We start from the raw sequence: 25,232 nt of genomic DNA, 5'->3' as shown, positions 1-25,232 counted from the left end.
CGCTGCCCGCCCGCCCGCCCGTCCGCAGCCCGCGGGAGTCGATGGCAGCACCGCGGCGCGGACGCCGGGCCGAGCGCCGCGCGCAGCCCCCCGCCGCCCCCGGGGCGCCCGGCATGCGGGGGGCCCGGGGGGGCCGCGGCCGTGGCAGCGCCGGAGCCGGGGGCGCGCAGCAGCCTCCGCTCGCCCGCCTGTGCTGACCTGCCTCGCCGCCCCCAAAGAATGTCAGCCAAGTCCAAGGGGCAGCCCGCGTCGCCCTCCCGCGCCGAGGGACCGCCCGCAGCCTCCAAAGCCAAGGTGAAGGAGCAGATCAAGATCATCGTGGAGGACCTGGAATTAGTCCTGGGCGACCTGAAGGACGTGGCCAAAGAACTTAAGGAGGTGAGGGCGCGGGGCCGGGGCGGCCGGGCGCCGGGTCCCGCTGGGGCTGGGCACCTCCCGCTCCAAACTCCGGGGAAACTGCGGGAAGATGCCCGCAGACGGACTTTCTTTGCTCGGGCGACTCCTGAGAAGAGTTGTTGCACTTTCTGTTTTTAATCGGTACGAAAATCAACTAGTGTTTTAACCGATGGCCCTGGCGTGGTGGGAGGGGTGCAGGCCAGCGCGTCGGGGTGAGTGCGGCGCGGGGACGGGGCTGCGCAGGGCTGTGCGCGGAGGACCGGGCAGCCCGGCCGGCCTGAGCGGGCGGCCGGCTCCTCTCCGGCGCCCCCGCGCCCCCGGAGCGGGGCCGGGCAGCTCCTGGCCTGGCAGCCCCGCGAGGGGCCGAGGGGGCCGGGGTCTGGGCCCTGGGCCAGGCCAGCGATGGCAGCGTCGGGGAAGCCGGGCTCCGGCGCCGCTCCCGCCTCCCAAGGGCTGCTCGGAAGGCGACCCGGGCGGCGGGCAGCAGAATGCAGCTTTGGGGGTGTGCAGAGGGCCTGGGACTTTCTCACTTTCCCAGTTCCTGAAGCATCCCCCGCTCCCTTGGGCACACCGCTCCTAGTAACTCTGGGCCTTCCTGCACCCCATCAGTCCTTCCCTCCCCTTCCTTTCAGCCTGTCACCACTAGGCATTGAACCTGGGGAGCAGGGAGCGCAGAGTGAGTAAGCGCGTGCGTGTGCGCGTGTGTGTGAGCGCGCGCGTGCTCGGGTCTAGCCACTTCTATCCCGGTTCTTTGGAAATGGGACTGTTTGGGTTCTCCCCTCCCCCACTGAGCTCGTGCCCCCTCTCATCCCGGCCCTCTCCGCCCCCAAACTGTGATCCGGGATGAGGCTGCGCGGCGGCTGCGGCTGCGGGGGGGGGGGGGGGGGCTGGCTGCAGGGGTGGGGTCTCCCTGGAGCAGGGCTGGCGGCTGATGCGTCGCGACCCGGTGGCAAAGTCCCAGCGCACCAAACCCTTACTGAAAGGGCTCCTCGTGCGGTTCTCGGTGACCGGATGATCCGCAGCTCCACTGGAGCGAGGGCTTACTGTAACTTCCTAGGTGGCGGTGCCGCTGCTGCGAGGAAAGAGCAGGGGTGGGGCGCACCTAGTCAAAATAAAAATTCTAACTCTGTTCTGAAGCCGAAGGGGAGGAGACCGAGGGTTGTTTGGACGATTTGCCTCTGAAGATTATCCTCCTCTAATTTCCAATCCAAATTTGAGAAGTCTCCCAACCCACTCCCGGCGGCGCCCCTCCTTCCATTACTTTTAAAAACCTAACCCCGCATTTGCTACCAAACTTAAGGCGGATGAAAATGTGCCTACTTTGCCAGGGTCCTTTTTGCCAGTGGCGAATTCAAGCCTGTAGGTTGCTCTGCAGATCTAACATAATTACTAAGGTCCTGAGAGTGGCGGGCGACACTGGGTTTGCAGAGCCTCTAAGGATCCTTGCTTCACAACTGTTTGACAGGTGGAGGGGGGTGTGCGTTGAAATTCAAGCCTAAAGATGCTGTTCGTTTTCTTTGACATGTTTGGCAGGTTGTGTTTTCATTCGAAACATTATGGCGTTTTAAGAAATGAACACATTGGGCTTGTGCCTTTTGTCACAACCATGCTCTGTAGTTGTTGAGGTTTCTAAGGTGGGCCATGTGAAAAGCCCACAGCAGTGCAGTAAGGTACTTCTTGTCTTGTGATTAAGAGAGAGAGAGTCAAAATTGTGTGCCAATGGGCCAAGCTTCCTTTATATGTCAGTCCTCTCGCTATTTTGTATAGGAAAAATGGCAAGCAGGTACACAGGACCATGGCTGTGCTGCGTTATTGTTCTGTGGACATTTGAAGACCAAATAGATCAACAGGGAAACTTTTAGCGTAACTCTGGTCTTGGATAGAAGCAAAAGACATAAATCAGGAAGTCTCTTGATCTCTGTGTCTTTATTTTCTTGAGGTTCTTTAAAGAAAAAAATAGGTGGCTCATAAAAAAAATAGAAAAAAATCATAGGTAGTACACAAGAGAGTAGATGAAGAGATCCAACAGATATGAAGATAAAATTTTCATTTGCCATTCTAGAAGTTTTGATGGATTTCCAGGCCTGCTTGGGTGAAAATCTCAGCATGAAATTGAAATGTGTGAATGACAAATGATGTAATGTGATTTTTCAGCTACTTTTGTGAAGATAGTCTAACCTAGGCTTTGAGCATGACTGTGCATATACTATGGTCGAATCTTGACGCAGGTTATTTATATAGTATGAATGGGAGTTATTTTGAGAATAAAATATTTAAGGAGCATGTTTAACCTATGGCATTTTGCAGTTGTCCTGCATTTATCTTTTGGGGAGAGTATCACATATGTGACTGGACATGCCCTTTCTTTAGTTTTGAAGAAAGAAATCACTGAAAACCTAATATATTACAAAACATGTTGGTTTCTATACCTATGACTTGTGAATATAAATGTACTATTGCTGGACACAGTGGCACACACCTGCAATTTCAGCTATTCAGGAAGCTGAGGCTGGAGGATCACAGTTGGAGGCTAGCCTGGGCAACTTAGCAAGATATTGTATCAAAATTAAAAAATAAAGAGATATAACTTGTCACTTGCTGCACTTGACATTCTGGGTATATATCCACATATACACACATACACAATGATGTATTATAAATATATAATATACTGTTTTAGATATAATGACACATGATATTTATTCACCATATACTATTATATTTGGAACTTGCATTCCTTTTATCATCAATGCTATACTTTTAGACAATAATATACAAATGATTTTTTATTTGGAATGTAAATTAAAAATTAAAAAGTGCTGTGACTGGATCATTATGTCAGTCACCATATGGTACTTGTTCTTCTTTAGTTAATTTTTATTTAAATTCATGAAATCTTATAAATATTGGGTCATTTATCTTTGCACTCTGCACCAACAATATTATTTTTAAGTTTGTGTTTCTTTTTAGAACTGGACTTCAGCCATATGAATTCAGAGAGTAAGAAGATTTGAACAAACTTAGTGTCTGGTTAAACACTTTGATAATTGGTAACAAATCTCCAATCTGCTTAGTAAGAAGAGTTCTTATTAGTAATGTCTTATTATAGTCATTTTGTTAAACTATTTAATTATAATTGAACTGTATATTAAATAAGAAAGACAGGACTTATAGAAAGTCTAAGGGCAGGTTTATTCTGCCCTCATAATTAAATAAAACCTCAAAATACTTGAGTTTTAAGAAATAATCTGAGTCAGTTGTTTTTTGTGCTGGAATACAAAACTATAAAGATAATACGATATGCCTATTCAGCACCTACCATGTCTTAAGTACTATACCATCTTTTAATGCTGAGATGAATTATTGTAGTATATGATCTCATGAGCTCAAAAACTTATTTTGCTATGCATTTATTCTCTCTTTCCACATCAGTGAAGAGACATTGCTGCACTTAGTGACCAGTCTCACTATGGCTTTGAGAAAGAGAGCAGAGCTGAGAATAACAATGTGTATATGTTCATTTATAAATCACTGCTTGCCATGTACTTAGTAGTGTGGTACTTCATAGGTGAAATAAGATTTCAAAAATAAGAAATAATAATAAGAAATAATTTCGGTAAGGGAATTACTCCTCATAGAGAATTTTATTTTATTATTATTCTTTATTTGAAACAGGGTCTCACTAAGTTGCAGAGGACCTCACTAAGTAGCTGAGGCTGTGCATGAACTGTGATCCTCCTGTCTCAGCCTCCTGAATACTGGGATTACAAGCCTGCGCCACCACGCCCCATTCACAGGGTGAATTTTGACACCCTATTTTTTCTTAATTCTCTGTGTATTCTCGAGTGGTGCCTGATACAAGCAGGCACCCAGTTGGTACCCACAGATGTGCAGTCAGAAACACGTTGTGAAGCAGTGTTGGGAATGGCCTGAGCCTGGGTATAAGCAGGCCTGGAATAGGAGGGCTCAGTGGTTAGGGCACCCAGCACAGCCTCACAGCAGCATTTACAGGAAGGAACTCTTGGAGCAGCCAGCGATGTGCAGAGGGGCCCTGACCATCTCCTGGCCTTATGCAGATGGAATAAAATACTTGATGACCTAGCAGGGAAGTAGTGTGAAGACAGAAGGTCATATAGGGAAACAACAATTTCAGTCTTTGCCAGATGTTCCCCCAAAACTCAAATCTCTTTTGTTAGTATGGATAGAATTTAAGGAAGCAGACAATAGAAGAAATAAACAGGAAATGGCATTAAAATACCAGAATTAACCCATGCTGCTTTTCCTTTTGCTTCACACTGAAAAAACTAATGGTGAAATGCTAGCATTTCAGGAATAATATAATTTCAACTATAACTAGTATAGCAGGTGTTGGTAATCTTTTTTTTCACTAGGAAATTCAGAAACAAAGCTTATTGCTTTTTAAAAATAGTTCTTAAATAATCCATCTTTAGTAGTAATTTGCCTGTTCTTTCTGAAAATCTAACTAGTAAACTGTTCTTTATTAAATGTCGGTGTTAATATGAAATAACAGACCTTGTTGGTTTGAGAGAAATTAAAATCTCAAATAGCCTTTTATCTGAAAAAAAAATTAGTGTTGCTTAGCTCAATTCTATTTTACTTTAGACTGTTTATAACATAGCATCTTTCTTTTGACATTTTATTTTGTAATTTTAAGTCATAATATTATTATATGGGCTGAACAAACCTTCATATATATATATATATATATATATATATATATATATATAACAAACCTTCATTTATATTTTCATATGTACACATATGGATATATAAATATATATTTTAATTTTTCTGAAAAAGGTTTTGTGTGCTTATTTGCTGGGCATCAGCTACAATCAGCTGTTCCAGTCAGTGGTCAGTGACTTAGGCTAATTCAGAGATTGGCCTCCACGGGTGGGCTGGGCTGGGCTGTCAGTATTGTGGCTGTGAACCAGAAAGCACTCATGAATTGTCCCATTATGTCCTAAGACAAAATAAGTTATACTTAAGTTTAACTCTGATAAATTTTAAAATCTATAGCAAACAGCCTGATTTGTGGTAGATGAAAAGAGGATTAACAATTACCTGTAAAATATTTTTGCTTTTAAATGCTCCTTCTATTTTAATGGCTTATCCAATTGAAGTTCTGTAGTTTATTGCTCTGAGAAATTCTACAGCGTGTTCTTGGTTAATGAGTCTATGCGTATAAAACTTATTACTAAAACAAATGATAGAGAATGATCTCTGGAGTATTTTCTAACTTCTAAAGTTGTGAATGAATAGGATTTAAGAGTTAGTTCATTTAACAGTATGAACAGCTATACTGTTGCTGGACAACACCCTACTTTTACAAACTGAGATATATTAGCTAAATGTTAAAATTGTTTTAAATTGTTCTCTCTTTATGCATGATGCCTTAGCATGTTACTGAGAGAAATGAATGATTCTGAGAAAACAGCCAGCCAGTAACCATCTCTCATTCTCTTTTTCATTTTAGTGAATTAAACCGTTCAATACTTAGAATTAGTTGATAAGAAATTCAAGCAGCCTAAAAGTAATAGACAGTGTGCTTTAGGCAATAGCAAAGTAATAGATAATAAAACATTGTAATAGGTTTCATTGTTACCTGGATTATGTTTTTTCTAACCTTGCTGCTCTGAGGATCTCAGGTCTTTAAATCTAAATGTAAGAAAAGAATTAGACATGCAAGTTTGAGCTAAACATATTTTTCAAAGCAAAATAAAATACAGAACCTTCTGTAGAGCTGGTTTATGCAAAATTTCATGGTCAATTTTTGAGAATTAAGTGATAAAATTCCAATAGGTTTCTGATTCAGTTCTGACTGAAATGGGCTAACTGACATGAAGCTGTAGATGCAAGATTAATATACAACAACGGGTAAATCATCTTTAAAGAGGACACTTCTTTTTTCTGAAGTAATATAGTATATAAGTGTTTTATATTTATACACATATATGTGTTTAAAGTCTAGAAAAATTTAAAAGAATAAAATAAAAATTATTCTTACTGTTACACAGAAATACATAGGCTAAACATTTAGCTATCTTTTCATTCTCTTTTCATATGCATACTTTAACATAAATAAAATTAAGAATTATATAAAACACTTTCTTTAAAAATATTAGATATTAATCACTATAGATTAATTACAAGTTATCCATACTTTCTTAAATGTTGGATATTCTACTTTCAATTTTTATGGCTATAAAATATCACTAGAACAACTTTATGATAAATATAGCTAACAGGTAAGTCATACTTTCTTCCAGCTTCTAATTGCATTTATATTATATCATATAATCATCAAAGTAGATGAAGAAAGTACTGTTTTCCCATTTTACAGATGTGGAAACTGAGACCAGAGAAGATAAGGCACTTTCCCAAAGTCATTTTTCTTATAAGTAGAGAAGTGAGGCTTCAATATCAGATATGTTAGCATTGGAGACCAGGTAGTTATATCTCTAAGATCTATTGCTTTTTCTAATATCCATTTATTTATTTACTTATTTATAAATTTTGTAGTGCTGGGGATTGAACCTAGGGGCATTCTAATTCTGAGCTATACCTCCCGACCCTTTTCTTTTCTTTTCTTTTTTTGTTGAAACAAAATCTCAAAAGGTTGCTGAGAGTCCCACAAAGTTGCTGAGGTTGTCTTCAAATTTGCGATCCTCCTGTCTCAGCCTCCCAAGTACTCCCAAGTACTGGGATTAAAGGCGTAACCATTCCTGGTTTGGTTTTATTATTGTTTTTATATTTTATTAGATGTAAAGGATGTGAAAATTCTAACTTTTAATTTATCCTGACAAACTATCTTATATAGAATCTACACACATTTTTATTCCCTGCAGTAGTGTATGAATGTTGTTTTTTTTTAATTCAGAGTGAAGCCTATGATTCATTCAAGTTCAGACTTCCTGTGTAGTTTATTATCTTCATGGTAATAGTCATTTTTGTGGGTTGTACTTAATTTTCAACACCAGTATTGAGACAAAATTAGTAGTGAGTAAATTATAATTTTCGATTTCATTTTGCAAATAAATAAGTGGTACATTTGTCTTCAACAAAAATACTGATGAAAATATTGGTCAACTTTTTGGTATCATGGCTTAGAAAGAAAAGAACAACTAATTTGGGTGCCTATTGATGCCTAGTATTGTTTACAGGTATTTTCAATGAATAAAAATAATTTGAGATCTATTACCCTCTTTTATTATTATTAGATTGCCTTTGAAGGAAGGCACTACCTGGACAATTGGAGTTCCACAGTTGCTTTGCTTTCTGCTATGACTAAGGAATTAGAGAATCTTGTTGAAGTTTTTTACCAGTCATAAAATTATTAAATGTGTTAATGATATGATACATATTAACTTTTGTGTTATAAATTGTAACCACTCCCTTTCCCCCACATATAAGGGATACAAGAAACAGCCTTATCTAAAATCCTATTTGTCTCTCAATTTAATATGAAAGTCAGGTCATTAGAATTGTTCTAAATTAAAGTTTCCTGTAGGATCTGGAAACCCAAAGTCAGCAATGCTTAAGCTTTAGACAGAAGCTAGTAAGGAACCTTAACTGAAAAACAAAATAAAGACCTAAATCAAAGGGCACTCACAAGGTGGCCTGTCTCAGGACAAATGTGATCTTATATGACATGTGATATTTTTCTTTCCAAGAAAGGAAAGATATGAGGATTCCAAAGGAATTAAATTCTAGAGCCCCATGTTACAGGCAAGAAATAATAATATTGTGAGACAGAGCTTGCCCTACACTTTACAAATGCTACCTCAGGTTGGTGTTCAAGATAGATGTTTACATGTAGAGTAATTGAAGTGGGTCAAATTACAGACCTGTGCTCGATGACTGAGTTATTATGATGTTTGGCAAACTATAAATAGATTTTCAACTACAGACAGGGTAGTTGCCATACTCGTCTGAAGAGAGGAGATTTGAAGATTTCTTACAGGTTCTCTTCTCTAGTACCACAACAAAACATAACATGTTTCTATTAGCTCTTTTCATAAATATTATATCTTATCCCAAGACTTCAAACTACATAATCATGTGACAGAAAAATATCACATTAGAATATTTACCAAATCAATTTCCTTCTGATATAAGCGGTTCTTAATTTCCCCCCTCTATGTGATTCCTTTGAATAAATGATAAAAGCAGTGCATATTTCTTCTGGAACAAAAGCTCATGTTAACATCGTTTGGCTACCTGTTCAGAGAATCTTAGGTAGGTAGAAACATCTCTGGTGAGAATTTTTTTAAAAAGTCATTAGTTGTCCCTTTTCACAATATTTTAACTAATTGCTTGAGGTACAGCTGCATAATGTTCAGGATTAAAAGGCTAGGAAAATAAAAGATAGAAAAACAAAAGAAGTACAAATGGCTATAATCGTATGGTTTTATTTCAAGGAGTGAGAGTGAATGCATGGTATGCCAGCAATTTGTTGCCCTTAGAAGTGATATTCTCTAAGTGAGACCTACACACACACACACACACACACACACACACACACACACCTCACTGCTTTTTATAATTGTAGAATGTTTGTGTGCCTACAGGCTAACTTGTTGTTTCTTATGATGTGTACCAGAATACGTCACTACAAAGAAAGACAAATTGTTTCCAGAGCCCATTGCAAATAAAGTGTATTTCCTTCTTAAAACTTACCCCAGAATAGCATTCTTCTTTGTTCTATATTTGCCATGTGGCATGAATTCATAAATTATGAAATATATACTGAATTCCTGATATATGTAATTCACTGTGTTAAATACCACAAATGATGCAAAAAAAATACGAATATGCGTAAAGACCTCCTCTTTAAGAATATCACCTCTCGAGGGGTGAACTTCAGTTGTGGTAGGGTGCTTTAGAGTTAGAGCTGTGGATATGTATAAAGGGCCACACTAAGTTACACATGGAATACAACATACCAGCTCCTGCAACACAACATAGTTTGGGGATGTGAAATCAAGCTTTTTTCATTCTAACATATATTGCTTTGTTGTCCAGATTAAGAGATCCTGTTAATAAAAAATCCCACACATGTTACTAACACCAGAGCTTACCTTTACAAAACAGTTCTCTCTGAGTGAGAAGTTCTGTTGTCAAAAACTTTTTATTAAAAGTTGTTAAATCATTAATGTTTTCACACTTTATGACAATCGAGCTTTTATAGGGTATATGCTTTCTATTCTGTTAATTTGAATAAGACATCTGAAAAATTAAGACAAAATTACTAAAAAAAATAACTAGGTAACTATTTTGTTTTTAATTTCTACGATAATGGTATATAGCTCAAATATAATTAATTTATGACATATTTGTAATTTTAGAAATGTTTATATCTGTTGAATTATACAGAGAATAAAATGTGTTTGATTATCTATTGCATACAACAATGTTTTGATAAATGGTTGAAATTGTCCTTCTTTTAATAGGAGATTTTTTTTGTGTGTGTGGCACTGGGGTTCCTGGAAGCCCTTCTACCTTCGGGCTACACTCCCAGACCTATTTTATACTTTTTTATTTGGAAACACGGTCTCTTAAGCCAGTGCGGCTGGCTTCGAACCTGCGCGATCCTTCTGTCTCTGCCTCCCAAGCGCAGGGATTACAAGTTTGCGCCACCACGCCCAGCATTTAATAGGAGAATTTTGAAGAACACAAAGGTGAAGTCTCAGACTCTGAAGCCAGGTTGCTTCATTTCACATTCTTGCTGTGCGATTCTTTAAACTCTTTAAATAATTCTTTAAATAATGCTGTACATTATTTAAACTCTCTTCTGCCTTCATATCATTCATAAAATAACAATAGTGGTAATGCCACCTACAATATAGGTTGGTTATGGAGAAGAAATCAACTTTATATTAGAATAGTTCTCATGCACAAAGTAAGCATTATATGTGTACTTGTCATTATTATTATTTTAACTTGGCTAAACTTCTTTATTCATTTATTTAGCAAGAAGTTGTTTAGGACCTACTGTATGCCAGACACTATTCTAGTTGCTGGGGATGGGAATATAATGTTGAACAGAGACAAATTGATAAAAATCACCAAATAGATGGGAAGGGCATGGAGAATACAGGCTGATAAAAGAAATGTCAAATTATATAAAATATTAGAAGGCGAGAAGCCTTTATAAAATAATAGAAAATTATAATGGGATGAAATGTAATGAGAAGGATGTACAATTTTAAATACTATGGCCCATAATAATCCTTGTTGAGAAAGTAACATGGCAGCACTGGAGAACAGGCCTGCCAGTGAAGGGCTGTGCCCACGGAAATGTAGGGCAGTGCTTTCCCAAGCTGAGGGAACAGCAGTTCAGGGCCCACAGTGGGCAGGTGTCCCAAGCATTTGCAGGAAACAAGGAGGCCAGTGTGCAGGAGTGGATGAGCAGGGGAGAAAGTAGGAGGAGATGGCATCAGATGGGCAAGGGGCATTTCTAAGAAATTTGACTCTTAAAATAGATTCTTTGTAGTGTTTTGAACAGAGGATCTACTTCCATCCTTTCCTTTTTACTTTTAATGTCTAGGTCAGGGTTTCTCAAACTCAATACTGTTTACATTTTATGTGGATATGTCTTTGTGTGGAATGCTTTCCTGTGTGTGATGTGATGGTTGGCATCATACTTGATATCTACCAACTCCAGCTAGTTGACACCAGCAACCAAAAATGTCCGTGCAACAACTCTCAATATTTCTAGACATTATGATATTAACAATCCCAGCAGGAAATCTCTGGTAAGAACTACTCTCCCAGTATTTACTCCTTAGTCACTGTTGCTTACTATTGTTTTCTCTGTATACCTTTTTCTTTCCTTATACTCATCCATTAAGAATTGGGACTTTATCTTGTTTTTTATCCTTTAAAAACATTTATTATATTTATTTTCTTTTTTAATACATCAAAATCAGAGTATCTTTATTAAGAACAGATCTAAAACAAAAAAGTCAGATTACCCTTACAAAAAATAAATAAAATAAATAGTATCTAAAATATTGGCCCTTCCCATATTGGATACTTTTATGTGAATGGTTAGCCTTTGAGAGGAAATTCAAAACAATGTTATAAAATAATTGGTAAATGGATAATGTGCCCCTTGACTGAATTATTTATTTTTTAATTTTCTTATTGGTGCATTGTGGCCATACGTCTTAATGGAGTACAAGATGGTGGAGGCATACATGCACACATCACTCATTTAGCCCTTCCCCAGTTCTTGCCCCCTTTCCTCCTCCTCCCTCCTTCTCATGTGTGTCTTAGTGATTGACTCTGATGTTTGTTGGTGTGTATACTTCATTCAGCCTAGTTTTAAAATGCACTTTCCCATTTCCATCTACCACTTCCCCTATCTTATTTTCCATTTATTGCAATGAAATAAAATTTAAACTGTAAAATTTCATAGGAGTTGGGTATATGTGTTGTGTATTTAGAATTTTGGAAGGAACAGTGGGGAGAGTGAAGGCTGAGCTGCTTGTCTTCTTGCTTGTTTTCCTTGTTAAGTGAGGTCGGTTGCCACCTCAACTAGGAGGCAGCCTTTCACCTCATCTGTCAATTTGTTTCATGTGGGTCCTGCCTCTTCTATTCCTGTAAAGAAACATGAGTTTACAATATTGTCCATACTGTGTGAGATGGCACACATTATAGAACAAATATGGTGAAGGTGACTGATAGTGTTGTACGTGGCTGACACCTGCTGAGTGTTCATGATGTGTCAGCTGCTCTTTTGACTTAGCGTTTTTAATCCTCAGTCACCTTTTGAAGCTACTATAATTGTATTTGAGAAAGAGGCAAAACAGTTAACCAACGTAAAGAGCAAGTGATGGGTCTGAACTCCCTGTATCCCACTTTAAACCTTGACTATTCCAGCTTCCCATTCCTGCCAGCAACATAATTTGACATTTTTCAGTGTTTTAACTTCACCATAATCTGTTTATTCTTTCTTGTCTTCTTCCTATTCTAAATAATCTACCTGCCCATACTGCTTTTTGGGTGTTTCTCCTTTTCTTCTTTTTCCTCCCTTTGTTTTTCCTCTTCTTTTTTTTCAGCTTCCTCATCAATTTTTTTATGTACCTTCATATTTTATTCATTGGTTAAAAAAAAACTTTCTTTTGAATGTTCATGATATATAAGGCAAGGAGCCAATCAGTGGAGATAAAATAGTGAACAAAGCACATGGGATCTCCACCATCTTGAAATTCATATTGGAGTAGGGAGATATTATCAATAGTAATATAAGTGGTGTCTATTGAGGGATGTTAAGGACTATGAAAGAAAAGTACAGGATACATGAGCATAAAATCATGGCCAAGCAGAGGATTTACGATTGGCTGCCTTCATTTCTCTCTCTGCCATCTTACTAATGCCTTTGCTATTAGTTTCAGGGATATTTTAATATCCCTAGAAGTAATCTTTCTGTCCCCTCTTCCCACCCCTGCAAAATCATTCTTTTAACACTGCCAGCTTAATCTTAATACACTGATTTCTCCCAGCCATTCTCCTGTTCAAAGATCACAAACTATTTTCCAGTTACTTAAAATGTCAAGTGACCACAGACATTCTTGGCAAAAAGTCCTCATGATTTCCTCTTTAGCCAGTGCTTGGACAGAGTCCTGCCCTTGTAGGCATCCCTGCCCCCAGGTGAGAGCCAGCAGCACTCTGCCTCCTCATCTCAGCTCCCTTTCTGGCCTAGGTCCCCTGCAGCTCTGCCCTTTGCAACCAGCACTGTACCCACAGACCTTCTCAGCCTCAGCCTGTAAGACAGCTGAGAAGGTGCCCGAGAGCTGCCACCTGACTCCTGGCCATCCTCAGTCACCCTCAACTGCCAGATAACGAGCTCTCTTTCTCCCTGATTACTACTTTTAACACATGATGTGGTTTTGAAGAACTCTGTCAAATACATTCTTCACAGTCTCATGAGGAGAGGGACATGCTGAGAAACTGATGAAGTTATAGAACAAAGGAGGTGACAGGATCTTCTTTAGGATATGAAGAAATCAGACTGACAATTGGGAGAGCGCACTGAATGCCACGGAGGAATGCATTCCACTTGGAAAAGTACATGGATCAGTCACTACATGGACTGCACAGACTGACCAAGGTCAAAAATAACACCCACTGCGTGAGTTTGATATGAGGTACCTCCTGAGTGAGCAGGTGAAATCCATCAGAGAACTGGGCAACTGCATAACCAGCCTGGACAGGGCAAGAGCCCCGGAGTCTGCAAAGGCAGATTGTCTCTCTGGAAGCACACCCTGGGGACAGTGATAACAAAGGATATGGCCTAGGATGACCTGATTTCCCTGTCGGCACCAAGTGACTCGCCTGGTCACCTTGTTGAAGATCCTTTACTTTCTCTACAAGTACCAAAATACCTACTTAAGTTCTTTGATTTGTACTATTTCTTAAAAAAAAATGCAGTCCACTCCTGAAAAGTCAGATGTCAAACCTAACCTTTCAACCATATTTCCCATTTAAAAATTTTCCCCATTTGACTTTATCCATTTTCACATCGATGAATAGCACAGAGGCTAGCCCAGACCCTTCAAATCATCAGTTTTTATCCATTTGATACCTTTGCCTCTCGTGTTTATTATCACTATGCCACTATCTCATATTTGCTTCTTTACTTCACAATTTCTTTTTGCATTTATTTTACAAAATCTATTAGCCTTTCACTGCTGGTTATTAACCAGATAGCTTTCAGGACAACATTTTATTTTTTTATTTTTTATTTTATATGGGGGATGGAACCCAGGGGCATTTTACCTATGAGCTACACCCCCAGGCCTAATTTTTATTCTTTATTTTGAAAAAGGGTCTCACTGAGTCACAGAGGGCCTCACTAAGTAGCGGAGGGCTGTCCACAAACCATGATCCTCTGGTTTTAGCCTCCCAAATGCTGGGATTACAAGTGTGTGCCACCATGCCCAGCTTCAAGACATTTTAAAAGTCTCACTCTTAATATCTGATTAGGAACTTGAACTCGAGTATCCAATTCTGAGTCATACTTATTAAGGGTATTAAAGGCTAAAAGCCAATCATTTCACTTGTGTATGAGAAGCTATTCTTTCTAATCCATTCAAGAAAATCATTAAAAAATTCTCCTCTATCTCTCTTATATCATCATTTTTACTCTTCCCTAGGTGATTCCCACCAGTGTACAATTCATTTAAAAATAAATAATAAAAACTCATCTTTTTGCCAGGCATGGTAGTGCATACCTGTAATTTTAGTACTTGGGAGGCTGAGACAGGAGGACCATAGTTCACAGCCAGCCAGAGCAACTTAGTGAGGCCTTCCTCAACTTAATGGAACTCTGTTTCTAAATAACAAAAAATAAAATATGGCTGGGGATGTATCTTAGAGATAAAACACTCCTAGGTTCTATCCCCATTTAAAAAAAAAAGCAAAATGTCATTTCAAACCATTTCAAAACTAATTTCAAAACATCATTTGAAAATTATTACCTCATTTCTTAGCTCTTTACAAAAATGTCAAATTGTTTACTGTACTTCTTGTTGTCACGTATTTCTATTTCGTGTGTGTGTGTGTGTGTGTGTGTGTGTGTATGTGTGTGTGCTACTGGCGATTGAACCCAGGAGCATTCCTAATTTAAGCTACATCACTACACATTTTTAAATTTTGAAACAGTCTCCTGAGTTTCTGAGAGTCTTTAAGTTGCTGAGGCTGGGTTCAAACCTCAGGTCTCAGTCTCCCAAGTACTGGGATTACAGGTGTGCACCATCATGCTCTTACTATTTTTATGTCAGAGCCATTATACCATTGTCAGTTCCTGTTTTTCTCTCCTCCATTATGTCCATCTTATGAGAAAGTGTGGTTGGATCTTTCCATAATTTGACTATTTCTTAACTCCAGCTCCAAGCCAAGCCCCTCTCTCTGGTCTTCCCCTTTACTTCCCTGAGGCTTTTCTTGGACTCAGACCTGAGGCTCAAGTGAGATCCTATCAGTCTCTTGAGATCCCTGTAGCGATTTCTCATTTAACTCAAAGTCAAAATACTCAGAATGACTGTAAATCATAACAAAGTTTTCCTGTCTTCCCTGTTAGCTCGGGGACCTTTCCGACTGCTGCCTCTCTAGTTTTCCTTGATCCACTGCAGGGAACTTGCTGTTCCACAAACCGATGTGCTTGAGCTCTTTTACTTCACTCTAATTTTGCCCAACTATCACTTCACTGTAGGCTGTTCTGGCTACTCCGCATAGAGTTAGATCCTTCCCTTTATCTTTTTAAACTTCCTCCATGCTTACTAGATTTAATAATGAATCAATTATTTTACATGTTAATTGTTTACATGCTATTTATTTACATGTTAATTGTTTCCCAACTCTAGAATGTCAGCTCCTGTTGGTTAGTGACCTGTTTTGCTTCTTCCTGTAAGTAAAATTCCCAGAGCAGTGGTTGACATTCAGTAGATACTCATTAAGGGAAATAATAAATAATTGAATATTTCCCAACTTGAGGCTTATCCTCCCAAATATTTCAAGGTTCAGAGCTATCACCTTTTACTTCCCACTGCATAGCCACTATTTGCAGAGAATGAACATATAATAGACACATATTAAATACATTTTATATGTATCATTTATCTTCCTACCTATTACATATATAATGGTTTATAGGTTGGCTGGAAGGAATTCTTGTTTTTTTCTACTTTTATTCATAATCTATTACCCTCATTAAACCTATCTCACTAAACTCAACCCATAGTATTATGCTTTGAAATGATGCTTGATCTTCTAATAAGAGCTAGTGAAGTGAGTACTCACTGTGTATCAAACAGAGTTCTGAGTTGGAAAAAAAAAAAAAAAGAAAAACTCAGATCTTCCCTCTAATCCCCCATCCAGTGGCTTCCAAGTTGTCACTCCCTTATAGTAATTCTGGAGACATTCTGTCTATATAAACTATAAATTTGGCCTGGTATCTCAGGATTTTACCATTAAAAAAATCTGGCTCTGCTTTCAGAGTATATATTTTTGCTTTTGCACAAGGGTGTCTAATTATTCAAAACATTTGGAACAATAGCTTCTAAATAAGATATAATCCTATTTTCTTCCAATAAAATACACAAGCTATAATTAGAGAGCATGCCACTTTTTATAGCATTCACGTATTTTCTGCTTAAATGTTGTATCTTCCCTGTCATTAGTCCTTTCAAATTTTCAATTAACTGGAAAGTAACATTTTTAAAGGGATACTGAATGGTTTGAATAAGTTTTAAGCACTTCACTAAAAAGTAAATAGGCAGTTTGGTAAAATCTAATGCTGTGTAAAACTCTGAGAAACTAGTTAACATCAATGTTTGGTTTCCTTTTCTTATTTCTTTTATATACTCCCTCTAGTGTTCAAAACTATGGGTGCTTATAATTAGCCTCTTCAGATATGACAATACAGATATTAATGCACAAATAGGGCTTTCATAACCTAATATTATTTTATTTACAAAATTAAATTGTCGAGTTACTGCACTTCCACATGGGCTCTCTTCCTTTACCTAAGAGGATTTGGCAAGACCTGGCCTTTATTTAGGAATGTTTTCGATTCATGTACTTTAGTCAGGGAGACTATTGACTTCTATTTTTAATAACCAGACTATGTTAAAAACATTTCCTCAGATTTTATAACTGAAGTTAAAGTTTAGTTGTGCAGTTTAAATATGAAAAAAACTTTACTACTGGTAAGTGTATGCAAAGTGAAAACACTATTAAATATAATTACTAAAGAAATATTTTGAACATAAATCTTAAAACATGTAATGGTGTCACTTTGCATTTATATACTAAAATGTTATGTAAATATATTGGTTTCAAGCTGATTTAAGATATAACCAAGATATCCCAAGGATAGCAAGCAAGTCAAAAGAAATATATATATATATATATATATATATATATATATATATATATATATATATACTATTGTCATTTATTATAGAATAATAATTGATCACATATGTTGAGAATATTATTTTAAATTGTAAAACTAATGACATTATTGCTATTTGCTGTGTTTTAACAATCAAGGACTAGTGTTTGAATTTAATTTTTCTAAACTGATTCTAATACTATTAGCTATATTTATTTACTGTCCTATACTTTACAAGCTCTTGATGCCTATTATTTCAGTTGTTCATTATTAACTGAAGTTAAAAAAGAGATAAAATAAATTTTAAAAATAATTTTCTGAGACATTGTTTCCCAAGCTCTGTTTATTTTCTAGAAGCACATTATAGTGTAATGTTTAATATATTTTAAAACAGAATTCAAAACTCAACATTCACCCCATAGCATTTCTTCAGTGAGATGTATATTCAATACTTAAGTCTTATTCATAACAGACTGTACTGCACACCCTTGAGGAAACTTACAGATTTTAATATACAGAATAGTATGGCACTGCCTGCATGTCTCTGCGGTTGTATCATTAATCACAGATGGCATGCACCAAAATGCTTGAGAGTATCTGCATTCTGAAGTCACAAATGCTCATAATAGCTAATGAATTTCATTACTTACCAACAGCTTCTTAGGTTATCTGAGTTCTGTAATTCATTGAATACTAGGCTAGCCAATGATGCTTCTAGGACTTTGTGATGGGTAAATGTAGAGGATAATCATGAGAAACTATCAAGGATGATTTTTATTAATAATGATTTTCTTTTTATCACTCTACCACCAAAATGTGAAGTTCTATTTTGTATATTGGCAATTTAGTATTACAGAATAGAATTAACACTATAGTGTATGAATAAGCTCTTTCTTAAAATTGAAAAGTTTCTATCCATATTATATTGTTACTGGCTTCTGATAATGTATCGTCTTTCCTAGGGAAAACTGATGAAGAAAATAGTATTAAAAAAAACCCACTAAAACTGAGCAGAGATGCAGATAGAAAAGAAAAAAAAAACAAGGATTATCATTGGATGGAGACTGTATAAATAAGCTTGCTCTGAGTATACAGGGCACTATTGTTATAATATTTGGTGAACTTGAAGATAGGCCATTATTAAAAAGTTGATACAAGATGATGATTTTCTTAAATTGTAAAGAAAGATAACCAATTTTTAGTTAGAAAACTTAATCTCATGGAATTAAAAGATAGTCATGTTTTACTCTATATGAACATTAAATATATGAGAACTGATACAATGCATGTCTTGGGAAATTCTCTTTTAAACCATATAGAATAGTATTTATTGATCTAGCATTAGTAATCTGAATACTCTGTAATGCTAAAGTACATGTCAGGCAGTACTTTAATTGATGTGGTTTCCTTTGATATTTGTTAATTTTCAAATTAAACATAGCCACTTTATGAAAGTGTGGTATTGCAGGTATTGGTTTCATCATTAGTATATTTGTAGGAATTTAGTAACATGAGTATATTAAACAATTTATCCCAGAAGTCTTCGGAAGAGCTTTTGGTTTTTGAAAAGAAGTGAAAATAATAGGGTTATATTAATATCTTTTCGCTAAATTGTAAAAAAAGCACAATGTTCATCAGTATAGATGGAATATGATACATTAACACACAAAATGATATAATTTTAAAATAAGATGTTTCTATGAAATTAAAAAAGCTTCCTAAGAAATTGATGCCATATTTATATAGTGCCATAAAAATAAATTTTGGCTACTGGTAAAGAAAAGCTTAAATTGTAGCATTTTAGCAAAATTTAAGCATTTAAATAACATTTGTTTCACTTGCCTAGAGTAATTTTGAAAGTTTAATGATTCCATTTACCTATATTTCTATTACTCAGAAGTATCAGGAAATATCCAAATTATTTTTGCATCCAATTTGTTCATTCTATCTGAAAATGACTGATTCCCTTTTTGGTTGCCATAATTTTATTTTATTTTATTTTATTTTAAAGGAAGTTTAGCAGAGGAGCAGAATTTCATGTATAATTATTTCATAAAAATAGGAGAAATTGCTACCTTTCAAATGCATATTATTCACTGGGCATTTTCCTCCTAAAAATCAAGATATAAGTTCTATGAGAGTAAAAACTTTTTATGTTTTTTACTACTTTACTCTGTTAGCGTATAGCTTTACCTATCATATAGCAGCCTAGCAAATTGTGTGTGTGTGTGTGTGCGTGTGCGTGTGTGTGTGTGTGTGTGTGTGTGTGTGTATTTTTGTATTTGGTATTAGGTAGGAATTGAACTCTGAGGCTTTTTTTTTTTTTAACATGGAAACCAAGTCTTGTTAGGTTATTGAGAGTCTCAAGGTTACTCTCTATTGCTGAGGCTAGTCTCAAATCTGCTATCATCCTTTCTTAGCCTCCCAAATCCTGGGATTATAAGTATGTGTACATTTAATGAAGATCTATACATATGTAATTTAAAATGTGTTTCTTGTCAAGTTTATTTAGAAAATATAGAGTGAATATGGACTTTAAATATCAGAAATCCTATATTTCAGTTATATCAGCTCCATTGTTTTCCTTTCATTATTTCAGAATTAAATTACTGTATAGTTAAAGTAGGCTAGATTATGCAGTATTCATAAATTAACCATGCAATCACAGTCATTTAACTTTGTGTTATTTTATTTAACAAAGTGTACATCCCAAAGTAATTGGTGGTGACATTTTTTAAAATCTAAAATGTCACTCAGGGGTCCAGGCTTTTTTTTTTTTTTGGTGGTACTGGGGATCCTGGTAACCCTTCTACCTCCGGGCTACACTCCCAGACCTAATATATATATATATATATATGTTATTTAAAAAGGGTCTCCTAAGCCAGCAAAGCTGGATCCTCCTGTCTTCGCCTCCCAAGCCCTGGGATTACAAGCATGTGCCCAGGAAAAAAATGCAAGAACAATTCATACCCATATGCTTGTGTTTTAGTCTGCAAGTGAAGCAGTCTGCCTGTCTTGTAGAATGAGTGATGTGCTCATGTATGCCTCTAGCCTCTTGTACCCCATTAAAATGTATCACTACAATGTACCAATAAAAACAAAAGAAAAAGAAATGAGAGCCAGGCATAGTGGTGCACGCTTGTGATCCCAACATTTGGGGGGGGAGGGGAGAAAGAAATTCCCTAATGTGCATGAAGCACATTAACAAATATATCAAAGTCAATCACTAAACCAAACATGAGGAGGAATGGGGAGGGAATGGGGTGGGAATAGGGCAAGGGCTAGTTGGCTGATGTGTGCATGTATGCCTCTACCATCTTGTACTCCATTAAGATATATGATTACAATGCACCAATAAAAAATTTACAAAGAAGAAAAACTTTGAATGACTAATAACACAAGTAATTGCAAATTAATATTTTAATAGAAAACAACATCACTAATTCTCAATTAAATTTATCCAAATGAGCTGGGTATGGTGGCATACACTTGTAATCCCAGGCTGAGACAGGAGGATAACAGGTTGGAAGCCAGCCTCGACAACTTAGGGAAGGCCCTCCACAGCTGAGTGAGACCCTTTTTCCAGATAAGAAATAAAAAAATCATTCTGGAGGTTTAGCTGAGAGGTAGAATGCCCCTAGGTTCAATTCCCATGTTGCACAAGCACAAAAAATATGCAAATGAAGGTATATTGTCATAGTCACTAACATAATCTGCTTTCAAAATGAGCAAATATGTAAAACATTTTATTTATACTTTTATTCTTTTATTGTGAATTATAATCTCACATAATGTAGTTCAAAGTAATAATGACATACATGCATACAGCACAGGTTGAACTTTTTACCACTCCCTCCTTACTTCCTCCTTCCCCTTGTGGACAACACCCTGTTCATTTTATAAGGATAATTTTTGTAATTAAGATTGCTTTTTATTTGTTTGTGTTTTAGTTAACCAAAATAACTACTATATGCCAATATATATATATATATATACATATATGCATATGTATATATAACTTTCTAGTGGTACTAAGAACTGAACCCAAGAACATTCTACCACAGCACTTTTTACTGTGTAAATTAGAGAGGGTCTTGTTGTTAAGCTACCGCACTGCTCTTGACTTGTGATTCTCATATCTCAGCTTCCCATGTGCTGAGATTACAGGTGTTCTGGGTGTACATCAATGCACTGGACAAAAATTATATGCTTTTTAACCTGTTTTATTTAACCAGTCTTTAATAAGTTGATGCCATTTACTTTTTTAAATTAAGCTTTTTTACTGTGAGATAATTGTAGATTCACAAGTAGTTGTAAGAAATTTCATTTTCCTTTTCTTAGTCTCCTCCATTCCCAGTACTTGATAATATCTTGAAAATCTAAAGCATAATATCATGATCAGGACATTGACATTAAGCTATAAAATCATTCATCACCACAAAGATTCCTTTTATTGCCTGTTTATCGTTAACTCTCACTCTCTACCATCAACTCTGGCTCCCCAAACAATGACAATCACTAATCTGTTTTCCATTTCTACAACTTATCTTTTTTCTTTTTTATAATTTTTATTACTGCATTGTAGTTATACATCTTAATGTATAACTACATGCATTGGTGGAGGCATAGATGCAAACATCACCTAATTAGTTATTACCCAGTTCTTGCCCCATTCCCTCCGCCTCCCTCCTTCTCATGTTTGTCTTAATAATTGACTTTGATACATTTGTTAATGTACATCATGAACATTAGAGAATTTTTCTCTTTACCCCCTCCCATCCCCTCAGTTAGGTTGCCTTATTTGCTCATCTATAGTATCTCCTTCTTTGTCTAGAGTTCCTCCTATGATGCATTTTCTCCCTAGCTTTGGCATATTAGGGAGAGCATCAGATTTCTTATTTTTTGTGACTGACTAATCTCACTTAGCATATGTTCTCCATTTTAGTCTGTGATTTTTTTTTTTTTATATAGTACTTGAGATTGAAGCCAGGGGCTCTCAACCACTGAGCTACATTTCCAGTGCTTTATATTTTAATTAATTTTTTAAACAAGGTCCTGCTAAATTGCCAAGGCTGGCCTTGAACTATCTCAGCCTTCTAAGTACTGGGTTAACAGGCATGTGCCACTGCTCCTGGTTCCCTGTGATCCATTTTTTTTTATGAGGTTTATGATAGATTGAGATGGTGGGTTTGCCTATGGATATGCACTTGCTTTCACTCCAGCACCATTGTCTGAAAAGGCTAGCCTTCTTCAATTGAATTGATAAAAATTCAGTTTGGTATCTATGAAAAATCAGTTGAGCATATGTGATTAACATACAGTGTTTCAGTCAGCTCATTCATTATGATTGTTGTGATTCAAAATGCCTGATTACAACAGCTTAGAGGAAGAAAGAATTATTTGGTCACAGGTCTAAAGGTTTCAGTCAATGGTAGGCCTGTTCACATGTGTCGAGCTCAGGGATTTGTGGGATGGAGGGAAGGAGAGAGAGAGAGAGAGAGAGAGAGAGAGAGAGAGAGAGAGAGAGAGAGATTGAGAGAGGAGAGAAGGAGGAGGAGAGATAAGAGAAGAGAGAGATGCAATCCCCAAAGCAAACCTGCCTCCCAGTAACCTACCTTCTCTTGCCACACTCTACTTGCCTACATTTCCACCTAATAAATTCATCAATTCAGAAGTGAGATCACAAGGCTCATGATTTAGTTATATCACCCCTGAACATTTTTACTAATATCTGAGATTTTTCAGGGTATATTCTATATGCATACCATAAGAGTGTTCCACACTTCCATGTCAGTTGTTTAGCATTATTTCTTATATATCAACATGCTATATTTTCATTTTCATTCAGTTGGATGTTTTTTTATTTTACTTAATACTTCCTTTTTTATTTTACTTAATACTTCCTTTTTTTATTTTACATTTTATTTTACTTAATACTTCCTTCTTATTTTACTTTTTTTATTTTACTTAATACTTCCTTTTTGACCCACAGGTTTTTTGGAAGTTTGTTGTTTAGTTTTCAAACATTTGGATATCTTAATGCTCTTTTTGTTATTAACTTCTAATTTGATTCTGATGAGGTCTGAAAACACATTATATTATAATTTTAACTTCTATAAAGTAGTTGAGTTTTTATATTTTTATGGTCTGAGATATGGTCTGTCTTGGTATATGTGTCATGGACACTTGAAAAAAATGTGCATTCTCTGTTGCACAGAATGTTCCTTCCATAACTGTTGCTTGGATTCTAATTTTGATAGTATTATATAGTCCTACTGTAAATTTGTTGATTTTCTTTCTTGTTATCTCATCAATGTTGATAGCCAAAAAAATTATATATATATATATATATATATATATATATATATATATATATATATATATATATATATTTTTTTTTTTTTTTGTGGAACTAGGGATTGAACCCAAGGGGCATTCTACCTCTGAGCTATAACCCCAGCCCTATTTTTTATTCTTATTTTGAAACAGGTTCTCACTAAGTTGCAGAGGGCCTCACTAAGTAGCTGAGACTGTCCTTGAACCTGCAATCCTGCTGTGTCAGCTTTCCAAGTACTGGGATTACAAGTGTGTGCCACCATGCCCACAGTACTACATCTTCTTTTTTCTTTTTATGGTACTGGGGATGGGACCCAAGGATATTCTACCTCTGAGCTACACCCCCAGCCCTATTTTTTATTCTTTTTTTTAATTTATTTTTATTGGTGCATTGTAATCATACATCACATTGGAGTACAAGACTTGAGAGGATATACAAGCACACATCATCCAATTAGCCTTCATCCAGTCCCCATCCCATTCCCTCCCCCTCCCTCGATCCCATGCTTGTTTGGTGATTAACTTTGATACATATGTTTATGTACCTCCTGCTTTTTAAAAAGGCTCCATCCTCCCCTATTCCATACCCTCTGATTGGTCACCTTAATTGCTTCACTATAGGGCCCTTTCTATAGCTCGGCCACTTCCTGTTGCCCCTTTCCTCCTGGTTATTGCTGATTAGGGGAAGCATCTGATTTTTATTTTCTGTGATATTTCTCTGTGCATGCTGCGTTGCAAATACCGATACCACTCTTGACGGCCCCAGTTGTAGCCTGGCTACCCGGTGGACTGATCCAGACCTCACTGGCTCAAGCAGCGGCCTTGCCCCATGGGAGGCCCTGATTCTGTTCTCGCTGGCCCTGGCGCCGGCCTAACCCCTCAGCAGGCTCTGATCCCGGCCTCGGAGGCCCCAGCACCGGCCTTGCCTCACGGCAGGCTCCGATCTCGGCCATGTTGGCCCTGGCACTGGCCTGACCCCTTGGCAGGCTCTGATCCCGGCCTCGGAGGCCCCAGCACCGGCCTTACCTCACGACAGGCTCCGATCCTGGCCTTGCTGGCCCCAGCACTGGCCTAACCCTTCAGCAGGCTCCGATCTCGGCCTCGGAGGCCTCAATAGTGGCCTTGCCTCACGGAAGGCTCTGATGTCGGCCACTGGCCCCAGCACTGGCCTAACCACTCAGCAGTCTCTGATCCCGGACTCGGAGGCCCCAGCATCGGCCTTGCCTCATGGCAGGCTCCAATCCTGGCCATGCTGGCCCCAGTACCGGCCTTGATGCATGGCAGGCTCTGATCCCAGCCTTGCTGGCCCCAGCACTAGCCTAACCCCTCGGCAGGCTCCAATCCCAGCCTTGGAGTCCCCAGTACCAGCCTTGCCTCATGGTAGGCTCCAATTCTGGCCTTGTTGGCCCCGGCAGCGGCCTAAGCCCTCAGCAGGCTCTGATCCCGGCCTCGAAGGCCCCAGCACTGGCCTTCCCTCATGGCATGATCCGATCCCGGCTTCACTGGCCCCAGCACCGGCCTAACCACTCGGCAGGCTCTGATCCCAGCCTCGGAAGCTCCAGCACTGGCCTTGCCTCAC

At 37.9% G+C, this 25,232-nt stretch overlaps 1 protein-coding gene across 1 annotated transcript in view; it reads left to right on the top strand.

The window, feature by feature from the left end:
• Positions 1–219: 219 nt before the first annotated feature.
• PRR16 (proline rich 16) overlaps positions 220–25,232 on the top strand; it is a gene marked incomplete at both ends in the record, with an annotated part of 188,185 nt that continues 163,172 nt past the window's right edge. Inside the window, one exon of the mRNA XM_080699139.1 lies at positions 220–378. Within this exon, the coding sequence (XP_080555265.1) occupies positions 220–378 (159 nt within the window). The remainder of the gene's footprint in view (positions 379–25,232) is intronic.

The sequence above is a fragment of the Muscardinus avellanarius genome (assembly GCF_963383645.1).
Source record: "Muscardinus avellanarius genome assembly, chromosome: 7".
In the NCBI taxonomy this organism is placed as follows: Eukaryota; Metazoa; Chordata; class Mammalia; order Rodentia; family Gliridae; genus Muscardinus; species Muscardinus avellanarius.
This window is presented reverse-complemented; position numbering and strand designations above follow the sequence as displayed.